At 39.4% G+C, this 21,195-nt stretch overlaps 1 protein-coding gene across 7 annotated transcripts in view; it reads left to right on the plus strand.

Annotated features, from left to right (window-relative positions):
- efemp1 (EGF containing fibulin extracellular matrix protein 1) overlaps window positions 1–18,465 on the plus strand; it is a 30,348-nt gene extending 11,883 nt beyond the window's left edge. For 5 of the 7 annotated variants that reach the window (XM_058064304.1, XM_058064303.1, XM_058064298.1 and 2 more), the window contains 7 exons: window positions 8,450–8,572; window positions 9,653–9,772; window positions 11,268–11,387; window positions 13,049–13,168; window positions 13,614–13,740; window positions 13,803–13,995; window positions 16,229–18,465. In XM_058064304.1, the coding sequence (XP_057920287.1) occupies window positions 8,450–8,572; window positions 9,653–9,772; window positions 11,268–11,387; window positions 13,049–13,168; window positions 13,614–13,740; window positions 13,803–13,995; window positions 16,229–16,390 (965 nt within the window). In that variant the 3' untranslated portion in view covers window positions 16,391–18,465. The remainder of the gene's footprint in view (window positions 1–8,449; window positions 8,573–9,652; window positions 9,773–11,267; window positions 11,388–13,048; window positions 13,169–13,613; window positions 13,741–13,802; window positions 13,996–16,228) is intronic. The other 2 variants (XM_058064301.1, XM_058064302.1) reach the window with 2 other exon arrangements.
- Window positions 18,466–21,195: the final 2,730 nt, after the last annotated feature.

Consider the following 21,195-nt stretch of genomic DNA (forward strand, 5'->3'; position numbering starts at 1 on the left):
ATTACATTTTTTAAATTAATTAAAACAACAACTTAAATTACATTAGGAAAGCAGGAAGTGAACAAATGTAACAGTTACTGATTGTAAAAGTACCAGATGGAGGGGTAGGATTTAATAAGCTTTGCTTCTTCCTACTCCTTTTGGACATGTGGAACTGTGAACTGATTATGTGATGCATTCAATTGTAATTCTGATGCATGTTCAAATAAAATAAAACCATTACTATTATTCATAAGTCCAGTTTTATAAAAAAAAAAAGAAAATATATATCGATATAAAACATGTCCGGAGTTCAATTATAAAATATTGGCAAGATTGAATTCACCTCATACTTCAGTATGTGCCAAAAAAACAAACAAACAAACAAACAAACAAACTATATTAAGAAAGAGATATTAAGAAATAAAAAATAAATAACAAAAAATAAAATTAAACTTAAAAAAAACTTAAATTATATTAGGAAAGCAGGAAGTGAACAAATGTAACAGTTACTGATTGTAAAAGTACCAGATGGAGGGGTAGGATTTAATAAGCTTTGCTTCTTCCTACTCCTTTTGGACATGTGGAACTGTGAACTGATTATGTGATGCATTCAATTGTAATCTGATGTCATGTTCATCAGTTCAAATGAAATAAAACCATTATGATTACCATTACTTTGTGGTAGCAATAGTTGCTGAGATTGCACAAAACTCTTAATTCATTCATTCTGGTTACTGCTGGTTATTGTGTGTAGCTGCTCTATAGGAGTCCACAACTCAATACAAAGGGTCGAAAAATGAGCATAATAGTTCCCCTTTAAACGGTTCCAGTTCTGCTTCCCCTTGGGAAAGGTGCATTAATGTCAGACATGCTGCGCATCCACGGAGGTGTACAGATCCACAGTGCTCACCAATATCTGGTAGTCCCGCTCAAAACGATCACATTTCCACTACCGATGTTGAAGATTTTCTGCAGTTTGTAAACAAAGCATCCTCAGGTTCAATTTCTTAGCTTCACAGCACCAGCGCTGCCTTTGACAAAATGTGTAATCAGGAAGTACATTTGGGCGTGTGACCAATCACAGTGAGGTGTGCAAGCCCGGAGGTGAGCCGTGGGTGGCATAAATTTGGCTTTTTATCAGGAAGCACAAATCGAAGGAAATACTGCTGGAATAGGTGCAGATTCTGGAAGATCTAGGAAGTTTTTTTTGTGGTGGTTATTGTGTGTATTTGCTCTATAGGAGTCCACAACTCAGTACTAAGGGTGGAAAAATTAGCATAATAGCCCCCCTTAATAACAACAACAATAACAATTTGTTGTAGCTTGGCTAATATGCATATCACATTATGTAAATGGGAGTTTTGGGTGCTTTTTTGCCTTGTTTTATCTGTTTTTATATCTTTGGAATACACAGAAAGAGAAAGATGTGTGTTCATGTCTCGCATAAGGATTGTGAATGATGGGCAAAATTTGGAATGTTAAGAATTCGGAATGTTAAAACGTTACCTGGAAAACATTCCCTATCAAAGACAAGCATTCCACTGTTCTTCTGCTGTTCTTGCTGTTCTATGCTGGCTTTTCATTCCTTCAGAGTCATGGTTGGTCGTGGTTGGCATGTTGGCAATAAGGTGATTGATCCTTATTTGGAAGTTGCGTTCAAAGAATTGGTACGAGTCATTATCGGACGGAGCGAAAAGGGAATGTAACTGGCAACTGACCTTTTCAAGGAGCGTGGACCACAAATCAGTCAGGAAAGGTTTTAGCGTGACTAAAAGGGGCCGAGAAAGACAGCAGAAAAAATGTGTTCAATTCTTTGATTCTTATCAGCTTTTTTTTTACGTTTGGGCTTGTTTTGAAGAGCAAAACACTCCCATTTAGTCAAAATATGCGCAAAATAAACAAAGCCTAAGCCAGTCAGTACAATAAAAGTCTTTGACGGTACCATTGCACACTTTGCAACCTAACTGTGCTTGCTAGTTCAGCAGTTCTTTGGATGGACGCCTGCTTTGTGTCATTTAGTGAAAAGACGAAATTACAACACGACACGTTGGAATCGAACGGGAGCAGAAACATATTCACACAATTCAGACACCGTGTATTCCCGTTTTTCAAGTCAAACACCTCACACAAAGTCATCCATCCACACACATTCTTTCAGGCTCCAACTCCCACCAGGCGTTTTCAAATGAACCCCCCCCCATCCACCCCAAAAAAAAAAAAAAAAAGCTAAGGGAGTCTTAAACCCTGACATCACACATGCACCGCCGAGCTGTAAATCTAACTTCAAATCCCCAAAAAGTACTCACCCCCCACCCCGTTCTTCTTTCCACTTCCACTTGTCCCCTGGAAAGCCTCGTCGGAGTGAAGAAACGAACAAGAAAGTTGTAGCGAAGTAACGCAAAATGACCTCAAAGAGTGCTGAACACATCATCATTTTCATAGCTTGTTGCTGTAAAACCTGCTTTTATGTGTAAACTACATGGACTTACTCCATATTTTCCTTATGGGGCCCCGGGAATATGGGATACTATGGGATACTATGGGATACACCCGCAAACACACACTTTAGCGCTGGCAGCGCATCAAAGGCTTAGCGACAAAGTAGCAGTTACTGGGATGTTGTTGCTGGGCTGCACTCGGCACATGTGCTTTTATTTAGATCTTGCTTCGCCTTCTTGCAGTCGGGACTGACATGCACATGTATATAGAATCATTTACTGCAGTACAGGAATCCCTCCAAACTTCAAATGGAAAGCTTCATTCTATTACAATTGTATATATGGTAATGGTAATGGTTTAATTTCATTTGAACATGCATCAGATTACAATTGAATGCATCACATAATCAGTTCACAGTTCCACATGTCCAAAAGGAGTAGGAAGAAGCAAAGCTTATTAAATCCTACCCCTCCATCTGGTACTTTTACAATCAGTAACTGTTACATTTGTTCACTTCCTGCTTTCCATAATACAGTTAGTTTTTTATTTTATTTTTTTTTATATAAATAATGTACCTCGTACCGAAGTACAATGTGATATGAGCATCCAATGACATAATGGGTACCATAGTAAGTGTCAATATAGTGATATATATAGCACATCATGACTGGTTCAAGACTCTTCATCCTTGTATTTAGCAAATTTTATTTATTAATTTATTTTATTAATTTTTAATAATTTGTGTTTAGTTTTTTTTTTTTTTTTTAAACGGATCAGATTACAATTGAATGCATCACATAATCAGTTCACAGTTCCACATGTCCAAAAGGAGTAGGAAGAAGCAAAGCTTATTAAATCCTACCCCTCCATCTGGTACTTTTACAATCAGTAACTGTTACATTTGTTCACTTCCTGCTTTCCATAATACAGTTTAAGGTTTTTTGGGGTTTTTTTTGTAATGATGTACCTCGTACCGAAGTACGAGGTGATATGACCATCCAATGACATAATGTGTACCATAGTAAGTGTCAATATAGTGATATATATATAGCACATCATGACTGGTTCAAGACTCTTCATCCTTGTAGTTAGCAAATTTAAATTTAAATGTGATTAATTTTAGTTAACAATGGACATAATGGTGATTAATCGCAATCAAATATTTTAATCGATTGACAGCTCTGAAAAAGCTGTCTGTTGGAGTTGCCAATTAACCTAGCATGTTTTAGGAATGTGGGAGGAAACCGGAGTACCCGGAGAAAACCCACGCATGCACGGGGAGAACATGCAAACTCCACACAGAGATGGCTGAGGGTGGAATTGAACTCGGGTATCCTAGCTGTGTGGCCTGCGCGATAACCACTTGACCCAGCTGTGCAGCATTTCTCCTACTTGTTATGGATAAAAAGGTATTTCGCTCTGTGATTAAATGTGATTAATTTGAGTTAACAATGGACATAACGATGATTAATCACAATCAAATATTTTAATTGACAGCTCTAAAAAAGCTGTCTGTTGAAGTGGCCAATTAACCTAGCATGTTTTTGGAATGTGGGCCAGGACTGTATTGAATATATTATACATGATATGATGCTATTGGTGTTCTTGCTGCTGAGACATTGGACTCCTTCACAGATGCTCCAAGCCACATCACAGTGTGGATTTCCTGGCACCACATTGCTTTCATGCTTTCATCCTTTGTAGCGCTTTGTCAAATGCCCGTATGATGTTTACACCTGATGTCTCTCAGGTTCCCCTGCAGATTTGCCCCACTTTTGTCTCGAAAACATACGCTTGCTTCATCTTGTCAGCCCCTGAGCCCATTTCAGCTCCCACTGACTCGCTGTACAACCCCACCCCCAATGGCGGGGGTGCATTTAAATGGCAAAAAGCGTTGTTTCAGAAGAACTGCATTTTTGCAGTAGGTCCTCAAAAACAGCAGAGTGTTCTTGTCATATATATACTGTAGAAAATCTTTGAGTAGTGTTGTTGTAGTAGGTCCTTCAAAACAGCAGAGTGATCTTGTTCAAGATCTTTGAGTAGCACTTTTGATGTAGGTCCTCAAAAACAGCAGAGCGCTTTTGTCATATAGCAAATCTTTGAGTAGTGTTGTGGTACTAGGTCCTCAAGAACAGCATAGCACTCTTGTAATATAGAATATTTTTGATTAACATTTTTGCAGTAGGTCATCAAAAACAGCAGAGTGTTCTTGTCATATACAGTAGAAAATCTTTAAGTAGTGTTGTTGTAGTAGGTCCTCAAGAACAGCATAGCACTCTTGTAATATAGAAGATCTTTGACGAACATTTTTGTAGTAGGTCCTTCAAAACAGTGCTCTTGTTCAAGATCGAGTAGATTTTTTGCTGTAGGTCCTCAAAAACAGCAGAGCGTTTTTGTCATATAGAAAATCTTTGAGTAGTGTTGTTGTACTAGGTCCTCAAAACAGCACAGTGTTCTTGTCATATACAGTAGAAAATCTTTGAGTAGTGTTGTTATACTAGGTCCTTCAAAACAGCCGAATCCTCTTGTTGAAGATCTTTGAGTAGCACTTTTGCTGTAGGTCCTCAAAAACAGCAGAGCGCCTTTGTCATATAGCAAATCTTTGAGTAGTGTTGTGGTACTAGGTCCTCAAGAACAGCATAGCACTCTTGTAATATAGAATATTTTTTATTAACATTTTTGCAGTAGGTCATCAAAAACAGCAGAGTGTTCTTGTCATATACAGTAGAAAATCTTTAAGTAGTGTTGTTGTAGTAGGTCCTCAAGAACAGCATAGCACTCTTGTAATATAGAAGATCTTTGACAAACATTTTTGCAGTAGGTCCTTCAAAACAGTGCTCTTGTTCAAGATCTTTGAGTAGATTTTTTGCTGTAGGTCCTCAAAAACAGCACAGTGTTCTTGTCATATACAGTAGAAAATCTTTGAGTAGTGTTGTTATACTAGGTCCTTCAAAACAGCCGAATCCTCTTGTTGAAGATCTTTGAGTAGCACTTTTGCTGTAGGTCCTCAAAAACAGCAGAGCGCCTTTGTCATATAGCAAATCTTTGAGTAGTGTTGTGGTACTAGGTCCTCAAGAACAGCATAGCACTCTTGTAATATAGAATATTTTTTATTAACATTTTTGCAGTAGGTCATCAAAAACAGCAGAGTGTTCTTGTCATATACAGTAGAAAATCTTTAAGTAGTGTTGTTGTAGTAGGTCCTCAAGAACAGCATAGCACTCTTGTAATATAGAAGATCTTTGACAAACATTTTTGCAGTAGGTCCTTCAAAACAGTGCTCTTGTTCAAGATCTTTGAGTAGATTTTTTGCTGTAGGTCCTCAAAAACAGCACAGTGTTCTTGTCATATACAGTAGAAAATCTTTGAGTAGTGTTGTTATACTAGGTCCTTCAAAACAGCCGAATCCTCTTGTTGAAGATCTTTGAGTAGCACTTTTGCTGTAGGTCCTCAAAAACAGCAGAGCGCCTTTGTCATATAGAAAGTCTTTGAGTAGTGTTGTTGTACTCGGTCCTTAAAGATAGCATAGCACTCTTGTAATATAGAAGATCTTTGACAAACATTTTTGCAGTAGGTCCTCAAAAACAGCAGAGTGTTCTTGTCATATACAGTAGGTCCTTGAAAACAGCAGAGCGCTCTTGTTGAAGATCTTTGACTAGCGCTTTTGCTGTAGGTCCTCAAAAACAGCAGAGCGCTCTTGTCATATAGAAAGTCTTTGAATTGTGTTCGTGTAGCAGATCCTGAAAAAACAGCATAGCACTCTTGTCATATAGAAGATCTCTGACTAACATTATTGCAGTAGGTCCTCAAAAACAGCAAGGCTTTGCTGTCATATGGGGATCTTTGGGTCACAAGTTGCTTGTGTTTTAGTGTAAGCCTAAGTGACGACATCAGACATGTGATGAGATAACAACGTGAAGGACGAGCCTTGCATTGAGGTCGTATAGAACCCCCTAAAAAAAAATCTCTTTTTGCCAAGTTTGTTCTGGGTGCAGATATCCATGATCCACATCTCCACTAATGTTCAACATAACTCATGGTCAACATCATTTTGTGCAACCTGAACGTTTCTGTGAAGGTGGAGACAGACGATTGGCTCCTGCTCTTCTGCTGCATTCTTCTCAACATCTGTGAGCGGTAGAACATTTTTAGCTTTTGCAGGGTTTTTTTTGCACTATTTTTGGGCCATGCACATGCCAAATCACAAAAATAACGACTCCCTCTTTCCCTAAAAGTGTGTGTGTGTGTGTGTGTGTGTGTGTGTGTGTGTGTGTGTGTGTGTGTGGTATTGAGGATAACTCTCTTGACATACTGTGAAACTGATGCCCAATGGCTGTCTATGCAGGACCACCCAGGAGGCCGGCTGCTGGTGGGCCTGCAGGGATGAGAGTGCTTGGGCGTGTTTGTTGGACGCTCTGTGTGTGTGTGTGTGTGTGTGTGTTAGAGGAAGAAAGAGACACACACATTAAGAAAAAAATGCAATGGGGGGGGGGGGGGGTGTAGCAGATGGTGGTCAATTGTGTGTTACACGAGTTTGACGAAGAAAAACAGTTGATATCATGAAATAATGATCATTGACCTTGCATGTGGCATTCCATACATTTCACTGTCATGATGTCAGTCATACGGTTTCATGCTTCAGCACATCAACACATCATTGTGTCAAGGCAGCAATTCACCTTTTCTTATGTTGAAAAGTTAAAAAAAAAAAAGTTGAAAACAATGGTGGGTCATTTTGACCTGAGGATGACAGGAGCGTTAAAGTTGAGGTGTGCTCAAAACTTGATTTTTTGCAATATTCAGTCACTGCTACATCATAGATAGATAGATAGATAGATAGATAGATAGATAGATAGATAGATAGATAGATAGATAGATAGATAGATAGATAGATAGATAGATAGATAGATAGATAGATAGATAGATAGATAGATAGATAGATAGATAGATAGATAGATAGATAGATAGATAGATAGATAGATAGATAGATAGATAGATAGATAGATAGATAGATAGATAGATAGATAGATAGATAGATAGATAGATAGACTTCCTTTATTGTCATTGCACAATAACACAGCAGTGAAATTGCCAACAAAATGTCGTTGCCTGGCTCTCCTATAATAATAAATAATAATAGTGGAGTATACATATATATATATATATATATATGTATATAAAAATATATATATATATATAAATATATATATATATATATATAAATAAGTATATACCCTTCTACCTGCCCACACGCACACGCAAAACCTTAAATTATTATTATTTATTCTAAATTATTTCAAATATTTGTACAAATTACTGTTTATGCTGTACATTGTTCATATTTCATCAATTTATTCTCCACATTATTTATTATTTATTATTTATTATTTATTATTTATTATTTATTATTTATTATTTATTATTTATTATTTATTATTTATTATTTATTATTTATTATTTATTATTTATTATTTATTATTTATTATTTATTATTTATTATTTATTATTTATTATTTATTATTTATTATTTATTATTTATTATTTATTATTTATTATTTATTATTTATTATTATACGGGAGCCAGGCAACAACATTTTGTTGGCAATTTCACTGCTGTGTTATATAAATAAGTAATAAATAAGTATAACGTATAATAAGTATAAAGTATAAATTATATAAATAAGTATAAAGTAACACCACAGAATTTGTAGGTATCAGTTCGGGATGTTCCGATCAGGATTTTGTCGTTTATGTTGCCGATACCGATAATCAATGAGCGAAATCATCCAATACCGATACCAATTGGGATCCCCTAGATGAAGTGTAAATGTTTAAATGTACTACTGGCTTTATTAGGGCTCAACCAATGGTAATGGTACAAAATTCATACAAAAAATACAAAAATGTAACAAAATTCCAGGATTTAATTATCCATCAAAATAAGTAAATGTTATTCAGTATTCATTTTATCATCACTAGCTATCACAATATGTGTGTGTGTGTGTGTGTGTGTGTGCTTTGACCACAGACATAGACGAGTGTGCAACAGGCAGATACACTTGTGGCGCCGGGCAGACGTGCTTCAACACCCGGGGCTCGTACAGCTGCCAGTGTCCTGCAGGCTATCAGAGGAACAGAAACCAATGTGTAGGTCAGTCTTTCATTCGCAGTAACGTATCTATACTCTAATCAAGTACACGTGTATGTACACTATGTCTCATTTGCATGCATACGTGATTAGTGTCAATTAACGCTGCCCGATATAGCTACGTATATGACGTCATACCGATAAATCCGATAACATTAAAAATAAAAAAGATAACCGAAAATTAAAAAAAACACTCCAAGTGGAATTGAACTCAAGTCTCTCCTTTGTGGCCTGCACGCTAACCACTCGATCGCCATGCAGCATTTCTCCTACTTGTTATAGATAAAAATGTATTTCTATCTGCGATTAAATGTGATTAATTTGCAGTTAACTATGGACATGAACGACGAGAAATCGCGATCAAATATTTTAATTGATTGACAGCTCTAAAAAAGTGGTCTTTAAAAAAAAAAAATGGCCTTGTGGAGGTTGCCTACAGCCACAGCTGTTAATGTTATGACCCAGCACTTATTAGAGACCCTGCCACACACACCAGGTGATTGAATAGAGGCGTTAAATGGTGCATTTATAACAAGACTTTACAACTGTATTGCAGTCGTCCCTCGCAGTATCGCGGTTCGGTTGTCGCTTACTCGCTGTATTGCAGTTTTTCAGAATTGTATGTAGTCTTCAGGTCACCACGCGGCAGTCAGGGAGACACTGACACTGCCGTGCATTAGGCAGGAAGTCAGCCATGGCATGTCCCACATGATAGAGTGAAAAAAACATCTCTCCTCCCATTCCGTGTGGAAGTGGTAATATTGCTAGCCTGCGGTCGTCTCAAGTCCCTGCAGCATAGGAGTTTTGTGTGTAGAGGTGACTCAAGACGTGTTTTATTTCCTGTCTACAGAGCTCTAATGTTAAAAAAATTATTTAGAAGGTTTTCTATGTTCTAACAATGAAAATGTTCCATCTGTCAACATTGAAAAAAGCCAAAGAAGCGCAATAAACAAGGGACGACTGTAATAACTGTAGCCGTACAACATGCTATCAACTCTTCAAATTGTTTACGATAAAGCGTCCGAATCCTCACGGGATCCATTTCTACGCTGCCTACCCACTAACGTTCATATGTCTCTGCAGACATAGACGAGTGCACGCTGTCCAACTACTGCACACACACGTGTGTGAACACTCAGGGCTCGTACTACTGCGAGTGCAACACAGGTCACCAGTTGGCCAGCAACAACCACAGCTGTGTTGGTGAGTCACGCAAAGGACACGGGCCTGTGTGTCGGTGCATGTGCTTTGTAGCTGGAAGTAGTAAAAGTAGCATAGCGGTCATGCTACGCCAGGTCCCAGAACACAAAGGAAACCAATGGGCAAACCACTGGAGTCATTTATTGTCGACATCATTGTTTACGTATGTTGTTTATGTTTTATTAACAACGCTTGCAGGACATAAGACCACACATTTATTGTTGACTCAATGAAAGTTTTAAAGACACAAAGAACTATTGGACTTGGACTCTAATTCAAATATGTAGTGAAGCCTGCCTTGTATCAAAAAGGTCATTGGTGGCACCTCCCACCTGCATAGGGGCGGTCAGAGGCGGTATCATGCTCATGAGGAAGGATGTTTTTTTTAATGATTGCACTATTTTTTTGGGGGGGGGGGGATAAAGCTGAGAATGTGCAGATATTCACTGTATTTACATTTTTGTGATGTGTTCAGTGTGTTGTTATTTACACATGCTAACAGCTTGTTCAAGTTCAAAATCCCATCAAGAATGTTTTGACTATTGCTGTCAATCATGATGTTTGTTTTGGTAGTAGTTATGGTTTTATTTCATTTGAATATGTATCAGATGACAATTGAATGCATCACATAATCAGTTCACAGTTCCACATGTCCAAAAGGAGTAGGAAGAAGCAAAGCTTATTAAATCCTACCCCTCCATCTGGTACTTTTACAATCAGTAACTGTTACATTTGTTCACTTCCTGCTTTCCTAATATATATTTTTTTAGTTTTTTTTTATTTTATTTTATTTTTTTATATAAAATAAAATTTATATATTTATATTTTTTTATTTTATTTTTTTTTTGTTTTGACAGTACAGTTACTGAATTTTGTGTTCACTCTTATCACAAAATTTCCAAAATATATTCATCAATCATGGCTGCTTTTTTTTCATGTTTCTCACAAACTCAGCCATGATGCATTCACTGTCTTTAAGAAAGTTGGTTATTTTTTTATTCATTCATTCATTTTCTACCGCGTTTCCTCACGAGGGTCGCGGGGGTGCTATCCCAGCTGTCTTCGGGCGTGAGGCGGGGTACACCCTGGACTGGTGGCCAGCCAATCACAGGGCACATATAGACAAACAACCATTCACACTCACATTCATACCTATGGACAATTTGGAGTCGCGAATTAACCTAGCATGTTTTTGGAATGTGGGAGGAAACCGGAGTACCCGGCGAAAACCCTCGCATGCACAGGGAGAACATGCAAACTCCACACATAGATGGCCGAGGGTGGAATTGAACCCTGGTCTCCTAGCTGTGAGGTCTGCGTGCTAACCACTAGACCGCCGTGCCGCCCGGATATTTTTTTAGATGCTCATTTTTCTCAGCACTTGGGGTGCGGAAAAAATATTGGACATTGCGAATGGCGGTGCCTAGGTCGTAGGGACACGCATTCGTCATTGAAAAGTCAACTTTGAAACATACAAGTTGCCTTCGATGCTTTGCAGATGTCAACGAATGCGAGACACAGAATCCATGTCAGCACCACTGCTTCAACCTGATTGGCTCCTTCATGTGCCAGTGTGAGCCGGGCCACGAGCGGGCTCCAGACTTGGTCTCCTGCCAAGGTCAACACACACACACACACACACACACACATGCATCATACGCCATCACATCATTTTTTAAGTGGTGTTTACGGGCAATACGTGTCATTTATTTATTTATTTATCCATGAGCACGCCTAAAAAGACTACTTCACGCTGTTTGCCTTCTGTATACGCATGAAATGACCACGCTCCCGCATGCCTTATTTACACCTCATCAAATGCTGTTTCCGTCTGGCGTACAACAATAGTACACACATACACTGCATGGATACGCATTGTCACCACCACTTCCTGCATCCGTGAAGTAGTCATGGCATTATCTGGTTCCGCTATGTTCCACGTGACGCCATCACCAACACCCCCAGCTAATTCTTATATTTGCAAGGGACCTAAAAAAGAAGAGGCTCATGCAATAAAGAAAAACAAGTCTTGATTTTTGTGCAATGTGCAAAGAGCAGGAAATAGGCAATAAACTGGAAAAAAAAAAGAGACGGAAAAGATTCATTCATTTTCTACCGCTTATCTTCACGAGGGTCGCGGACGGTGCTGGAGCCTATTCTAGCTGTCTTCGGGCGAGAGGCGGGGTACACCCTGGACTGGTGGCCAGCCAATCACAGGGCACATATAGACAAACAACCATTCACACTCACATTCATACCTATGGACAATTTGGAGTCACCAATTAAGCTAGCATGTTTTTGGAATGTGGGAGGGAACCACAAATAAAAAAATATTTTTCAACGGAATTATTAAATGTACTTATCTTTTTTTATTATAATTTATTAATCATACATTTTAAATATAAATGTATTTTTATTACATATATAAATTATAAAATATAATTATGAGATAATTTATACAATAAAAACAAGTAATGTTTATTTTCATTTATTTTAATTTATTCATTTTTTATTTTTTTAAATACATTTTTAATATAAATGTATTTTTATTAGACATATAAATATAAAATATAATTATGAGATAATATACAATAAAAACAATCAAGTAATGTATCTCTTATATTTATTTTCATTCATTCATTCATTCATTTTCTACGGCTTATCCTCATGAAGGTCGCGGAGCGTGCTGGAGTCTATCCCAGCTGTCTTCGGGCGAGAGGCGGGGTACACCCTGGACTGGTGGCCAGCCAATCACAGGGCACATATAGACAAACAACCATTCACACTCACATTCATACCTATGGACAATTTGGAGTGGCCAATTAACCTAGCATGTTTTTGGAATGTGGGAGGAAACCGGAGTACCCGGAGAAAACCCACGCATGCACGGGGAGAACATGCAAACTCCACACAGAGATGACCGAGGGTGGAATCGAACTCAGGTCTCCTAGCTGTGAGGTCTGCGCGCTAACCACTCGATCGCCGTGCAGCATTTCTCCTACTTGTTATAGATAAAAATGTATTTCCATTTGCGGTTAAATGTGATTAATTTGGAGTTAACTATGGATGTTTAAAAAGGTGATTAATCAAGATCAAATATTTTAATCGATTGATTAATCGATTTCAGTCAACATTTCTAAAAAAAATTGCGCACTGGCACGCAGCCCTGCATGGTTTACACATACAAGCACGGATTTAGCCAAAAGGTGGGTAAAGTTACCGTACCACTGCCGGGACAACGTGCCTCAAGTTTATACTCATCACGTGTTTCCTGTGCAGACATCGACGAGTGCAGCTTCTCCAGCTACATGTGCCAGTACCAGTGCATCAACACCCCAGGAAGTTACTCCTGCGAGTGCCCGGAAGGATACCAGCTGCAGGGCAACAGGTTGTGCCAAGGTACTGCACACTTCTCCTCCCCCGGGAGCGGTACACCAGTCAAAGGAGGCTTTCTGAGGTTTCACCCTCAAAGCCGCCTCAGCGGGTTTACACACCGTGTCGGCTGTCTGAAGTGGACTTGTCCGTGGGCGGCGGCAGCGCACTCAAAGAGGGAGCTGTTACGTTTCCTCGGTCGGGGGGCAGGCCAAGCCATGAATCCGACCGCTTGTGCGGCGGAGGTCATGAATCCACGTCGCTGTTCCCGGAATAGACCTGCGGTTTGGGCTGCTTTTTTGATGGGCGCTATTTTCATGGCCCTGCTCTTCAAATGCCCTTTGCATCACACGCTTCTCTTCCAGGATTCCCTACCGACACCCCCCCCCCCCACCCCACCCCCCACACACTTGTTTACAACATGATTTGTGAATGAAATAAGAGTAAAAACGGTCATGGATTCTGTTTTTAGACGTCAACGAATGTGAGACGGGGACCCACAACTGCCAGGACGATGAGATGTGCTGGAACTACTACGGAGGCTTCCGCTGCTACCCCAGAAACCCCTGCGAGACCCCTTACACCCAAACGTCGGAAAAGTACGTGAAAGCAACCCCCTGCCTCTTTTCGCGGAGTGACGAGATTTGTTTTGCGTTCGTAGCCGCTGCATCTGTCGCTCTCAGACGGAGTGCCAGGGTCTGCCTCCGTCCATCGTGTACAAGTACATGAGCATCCAAGCCGAGCGTCCCGTGCCCGCTGACATCTTCCAGATTCAGGCCACCAACATCTACGCCAACACACACAACACCTTCCGGATCAAAGCTGGGAACGAGGCGGGAGCGTTCTTTCTCCGGGTGAGTCCACGAGGCTGCGCAAAATGTACGCAAGTAACGAATATGGCCGTGTGTGTGCACACTTGGAGCAAATTCCAGCATTTGAAAGAGCAGTTTGTGTAGGGTGTGCTTCACTGACACTTTGTAAAAATCATTTTCAGATGACTACATAGTCGATTACATTGAATTTGAAATATGGGCCATTCATATTTTTAAAATAACATACCGTTACGTATCCCATCGGTTTTTGCATTTTCGAGTTGCGACCGGCAACCCGTACCACTTTGTTCGCCAGTCCTTGAACGCACCATCTAACTTTCTCGACTATACTGTATTTTTCCCCTTTTACTTTCACCTCATATTGAACATGTTAATTAGGTTTCAGATTTACTCCCTGCATCAAATCCAGATTGAACATGGTTTGGACTCAAGAAAAATCATCTGTAATAAGGTTTCAATGTGGTTACAATGAGACAAAGTTAGAGTGTATAATTGCTGTTAAATTTGCCATCAGGATCAGATCCGGAGTGAACCTGGTTTGATACCACAATTTATGTTCTGGCTCTAGAAAATCACAAATAATTTGGTTTTAAAGTGTGAATATACAAAGTTGGGTTTTAGATTGAAATTGGTTTCAAATTTACTTCCTGTATTAGGTCCAGATTGAAACTGGTTTCATAAAACTGTTTATTTTTTGGCTCTGGAAAATCATCAATAATTTGGTTTTAAATTATACAGTGTGAATATACAAAGTAGGGGTTTAGATTGAAATCGGTTTCAAATTTACTTCCTGGATTAGGTCCAGATTGAAACTGGTTTCATAAAACAATTTATGTTCTGGCTCTGGAAAATCACCAATAATTTGGTTTTAAATTATACAGTGTGAATATACAAAGTAGGGTTTTAGATTTAAATCGGTTTCAAATTTACTTCCTGGATTACGTCCAGATTGAACCTGGTTTCATAAAACAATTTATGTTCTGGCTCTGGAAAATCATCAATAATTTGGTTTTAAATTGTACAGTGTGAATATACAAAGTAGGGTTTTAGATTTAAATCAGTTTCAAATTTACTTCCTGGATTAGGTCCAGATTGAACCTGGTTTCATAAAACTGTTTATGTTTTGGCTCTGGAAAATCACCAATAATTAGATTTGAAATTATACAGTGTGAATATACAAAGTAGGGTTTTAGATTTAAATCGGTTTCAAATTTACTTCCTGGATTAGGTCCAGATTGAACCTGGTTTCATAAAACAATTTATGTTCTGGCTCTGGAAAATCACCAATAATTTGGTTTTAAATTATACAGTGTGAATATACAAAGTCGGGCTTTAGATTTAAATCGGTTTTAAATTTACTTCCCTGATTAGGTCCAGATTGAAACTGGTTTCATAAAACAGTTTATGTTTTGGCTCTGGAAAATCATCAATAATTTGGTTTTAAAATATACAGTGTGAATATACAAAGTAGGGTTTTAGATTTAAATCAGTTTCAAATTTACTTCCTGGATTAGGTCCAGATTGAAACTGGTTTCATAAAACAGTTTATGTCTTGGCTCTGGAAAATCATCAATAATTTGGTTTTAAATTATACAGCGTGAATATACAAAGTCGGGTTTTAGATTTAAATCGGTTTCAAATTTACTTCCTGGATTAGGTCCAGATTGAACCTGGTTTCATAAAACAATTTATGTTCTGGCTCTGGAAAATCACCAATAATTTGGTTTTAAATTATACAGTGTGAATATACAAAGTCGGGCTTTAGATTTAAATCGGTTTTAAATTTACTTCCCTGATTAGGTCCAGATTGAAACTGGTTTCATAAAACAGTTTATGTTTTGGCTCTGGAAAATCATCAATAATTTGGTTTTAAAATATACAGTGTGAATATACAAAGTAGGGTTTTAGATTTAAATCAGTTTCAAATTTACTTCCTGGATTAGGTCCAGATTGAAACTGGTTTCATAAAACAGTTTATGTCTTGGCTCTGGAAAATCATCAATAATTTGGTTTTAAATTATACAGCGTGAATATACAAAGTCGGGTTTTAGATTTAAATCGGTTTCAAATTTACTTCCTGGATTAGGTCAAGATTGAACCCGGTCCCCAAAAGTGTAGCCTCGGCTAATTTTTTACCTGCTTGTGGCACATTTTAAAAAATGCAGGTGACGACCAAAAAGACCATGACGGAAATCGAACATCCTTTTGTTCCTGTTCTCTGGCTCGCACATTGAGCACTCTTATCTTCTCACAGCGTTCCAGCAACGTGAGCGCCATGCTGGTGCTCACCAAGCCTCTGTCCGGCCCCAGAGAATACGTGGTGGACTTGGAGATGATCACGCACCACCTGACCATGAATTACCGCTCCAGCTCCGTGCTGAGGCTCACCGTCATCGTCGGGGCGTACGCCTTCTGAGCCGCGACAACATGAGTAACGCAGCCAATGTCTGTTTCCGCGTAGCATACTGTACATTTCCGTGACATTACATGACAGCGATTATCATAGGACGGCAGCACCACGCTGGCAATACGCTCATCAACGATGATGATGATGATGATGATGATGGATTGTGTTGAGACCACGTAACGCCATAAGCGATACGCGGGCCAACCCAACAACGACCACGGTGGATGCCGTTTGAGAGATTCAAACCCACATCTTCTGACCCCTGCAGTCACACCACACAGGAAGAGAAGTGTCTCAAAGTGCTATGTCAGGTTCTCCGGGCTGGGTGTGACAACTGGATCAGATCCGGTGTGAACCTGGTTTGATACCACAGTTTATGTTCTGGCTTTGGAAAATCACCAATAATTTGGTTTTAAATTATACAGTGTGAATATACAAAGTCAGGATTTCGATTGAAATCAGTTTCAAATTTACTTACTGGATTAGGTCCAGATTGAACCTGGTTTCATAAGACAATTTATGTTCTGGCTCTGGAAAATCACCAATAATTTGGTTTTAAATTACACAGTATGAATATACAAAGTCAGGACTTAGATTGAAATCAGTTTCAAATTTACTTCCCGGATTAGGTCCAGATTGAACCTGGTTTCATAAGACAATTTATGCTCTGGAAAATCACCAATAATTTTGTTTTAAATTATACAGTATGAATATACAAAGTCGGGTTTTAGATCAAAATCGGTTTCAAATTTACTTCCCGGATTAGGTCCAGATTGAAACTGGTTTCATAAAACAATTTATGTTCTGGCTTTGGAAAATATCCAATAATTTGGTTTTAAATTATACAGTGTGAATATACAAAGTCTGGTTTTAGATTTAAATTGGTTTCAAATTTCCTTTTTGGATTAGGTCCAGATTGAACCTGGTTTCATAAGACAGTTTATGTTCTGGCTCTGGATAATCACCAATAATTTGGTTTTAAATTATACAGTGTGAATATACAAAGTCGGGTTTTAGATTGAAATCGGTTTCAATTTGACTTCCTGGATTAGGTCCAGATTGAACCTGGTTTCATAAAACAATTATGTTCTGGCTCAATGTAAACAATGCTGTATAATATATTAAGTGATGTGATGTATACTATATTAAGTGATGTGTATTAAAATAGCTTTGAAATTGACGATGAAAGTCAGATCTTAATTGAATATGAGTTTTTTTTAGGGGGTTACATTCAGGTTTGATGAAATCCAAATTGAACCTGGTTTGACAATGATCAACTTCTGTCTTAACTTCGTAAAATCATCTATAATTCAGTTTAAATTAGACAGTGTCAACATATGAAGTAGAATTTTTGGACGGCTTCAATTTATATTTGCGGTCAAATTTCAAATCGGATCCTGATTAAACTTGCGTGCGTTCACACAGCTTTCGAGCCTGCATGTCATTCCAATTGAAAAGTTGCAAGTGAAGGCATCAGGGGACCTGACAAAGCTTTTACTTATTACGTTGCCATCATCGTCATCATCATTGTCATCATCATCATCATGCCCATGAGCAACAATTTCCCAGAAAGCTTCAGAAAAAAAGCCCATGAGTTGAGCGAGCTCCACTGGCTTCATGCCCGTTAATTCATGTACACAGCAGGCTAACACAGGAAAGGAGTCACACCGGCACCAATCGCCAGCCAGCTTTCCTCGCGTGATGGCGCTAGCTGCAGGGCTGCGGCCTCACGTGTGACATGGCGCATCACCAATGCAAAGATTAGCGCTTTTTTCTCCGTTCACACATGAGCCTAGCATGTGTGTTTGTTAGCGTAGCAACGACCGCTAGCTTGGTTCCAACTCTATTTGAACGTGGTCAGCGGCCAATGAGGCCTTAAGGAGGGAGAAGGAAGAACACCCCAACAAATAACAGCACTCATCCAATCATTCACGCTTTCCATGTATTGTTCATACATATCAGTCTGGTCTTTTTATATTTAAAATGTATTTTGAATGTGTATCTTGTATCGAATGTTTATACTCCCAAGAGAGGAGGGAAAAGTTATATTGTGGAATAAAATATGATTTCCAACACCAACCACAGAGTCGGAATCAAAGAGCATTATTTAGTTATTTAGAAAAGAGAATAGGGCGGCACGGCGGTCGAGTGGTTAGCGTGCAGACCTCACAGCTAGGAGACCAGGGTTCAATTCCACCCTCGGCCATCTCTGTGTGGAGTTTGCATGTTCTCCCCATGCATGCGTGGGTTTTCTCCGGGTACTCCGGTTTCCTCCCACATTCCAAAAACATGCTAGGTTAATTGGCCACTCCAAATTGTCCATAGGTATGAATGTGAGTGTGAATGGTTGTTTGTCTATATGTGCCCTGTGATAGGCTGGCCACCAGTCCAGGGTGTACCCCGCCTCTCACCTCTCTGGGATACGCTCCAGCACCCCCCACGAAAAAGCGGTAGAAAATGAATGAATGAATGAGAAAAACTGGTGGTTTGTGCCGGGCATCCTTATATGGGCGTGTCTGTAGGCCAGATACGCTGTCTGCCCTCCCCCAAGCTCTGCTTCTCTGTTTACGGGGTTAGTGTCCTCAGATGCACAACAAATTTGTTCTACCAGGGAAAAGTGTACGTGGAATTTAACTGACTTGATTTAATGTTTTGTTGTGCAAATTTGGAGCAGCTGGACCGGAGCAGGAGGGGAGAGAAAAGAAGAGAAACTAGATCAGAGGGCGGGAGAGGAGGCACAAGAGAGGTACTACAATATGGACAGAGACAAGAACAAAAACAACACAAACAAAAATGGAGACCATCATGGAGTCAAGTCAAGTTTATGTATATAGACCTAAATCATAAAAGAGCCTCAAACGGTAGACAACAGTAGACGATAGACGACAGTAGACAATAGATGACAGTTGACAACAGTAGACTACAGTAGACAATAGATGACAGTAGACAATAGATGACAGTTGACAACAGTAGACGACAGTAGACAATAGTAGACGATAGATGACAGTAGATGACGATAGACGACAGTAGAAAACAGTAGACGACAGGAGGCAACAGTAGACTATAAGTGACAGTAGACAACAGTAGATGATCGACGGCAGTAGACAATAGATGACAGTAGACAACAGTAGATGATTGATGACAGTAGACGACAGTAGACGACGATAGATGACAGTAGAAAACAGTAGACAGCAGGAGACAACAGTAGACTATAGGTGACAGTAGACAACAGTAGAGGATTGACGACAGTAGATGATAGATAACAGTAGACGACGATAGACGACAGTAGACGATAGACAACAGTAGAAAACAGTAGATGATAGATGACAGTAGACGACAATAGACGGCAGTAGAAAACAGTAGACAGCAGGAGACAACAGTAGACTATAGGTGACAGTAGACAACAGTAGATGATCGATGACAGTAGACGATCGATGACAGTAGATGATTGATGACAGTAGACGACGATAGACGGCAGTAGAAAACAGTAGACAGCAGGAGACGACAGTAGACAACAGTAGATGATCGATGACAGTAGACGATAGATGACAGTAGATGATTGATGACAGTAGACGACGATAGACGGCAGTAGAAAACAGTAGACAGCAGGAGACGACAGTAGACAACAGTAGATGATCGATGACAGTAGACGATAGATGACAGTAGATGATTGATGACAGTAGACGACGATAGACGACAGTAGAAAACAGTAGACAGCAGGAGACAACAGTAGACTATAGGTGACAGTAGACAACAGTAGATGATCGATGACAGTAGACGATAGATGACAGTAGATGATTGATGACAGTAGACAACAGTAGATGATCGATGACAGTAGACGATAGATGACAGTAGATGATTGATGACAGTAGACGACGATAGACGGCAGTAGAAAACAGTAGATGATCGATGACAGTAGACGATAGATGACAGTAGATGATTGATGACAGTAGATGACGATAGACGACAGTAGAAAACAGTAGACAGCAGGAGACAACAGTAGACTATAGGTGACAGTAGACAACAGTAGATGATAGACGACAGACAACGATAGACGACAGTAGACATTTAGGGTCATTTATGTGGATGTTTACATTGTAGACATGTAGTCCAGAAATAGGGTCATTAAAATAAAAAGATGATCATATCTCTAGAACCAAAGAACACCTTCAATCGAAATCAATTGAAATCATCAAAAACAGCAGATGAAATGAGTTACGGGCTGTCACCAAAACTGGAAACCAGAAAGTCAAAGCCATCAGCCCGGGGGGGGGGATGGGATGGGGGCATAATAAATGATGCAGAAAGAAATGAGCCGTTCATATAATAACAAGTAGAATCAAAGTTTGTGACAGTGAAGAATGTTCCATGGTGGCCTTGGACTCATAGAGCATGTTGAGTCAACACACACACACACACACACACACACACACACACCTGGACTATTAGGAGTAAGTTGTGGGAGTGGTTTGATGGTAAGTTGTTACTCAATCATTGAGTGCTGGGACTCGTAAGATGATGTGTCATTGTTTCCCATCGTTACCCTCCGTCTTTTTGCTGTCAGTGCGTGATTCAACACACCGGGGGGGGGGGGGGGGGGGGAGATTAGGCGGGGGGTAGCCCTCTTTTTTTCATCATCATGACTATCCTTCTCAGGGACGCTGGTTGTTTGCCAACACTCTCCACAGCCGTGACGTTGGTCAAAGGCTCACATTTTATTGGAGAAGAAGAGATGTTAGTGTTGGCATTTATTCAATTCTACTGTCATTTTAGGAAGGATAATGATACATTCCATTTCCTGTATCGACATTAAA

Source organism: Doryrhamphus excisus, chromosome 2 (genome assembly GCF_030265055.1).
Source record: "Doryrhamphus excisus isolate RoL2022-K1 chromosome 2, RoL_Dexc_1.0, whole genome shotgun sequence".
Classification (NCBI taxonomy): Eukaryota; Metazoa; Chordata; class Actinopteri; order Syngnathiformes; family Syngnathidae; genus Doryrhamphus; species Doryrhamphus excisus.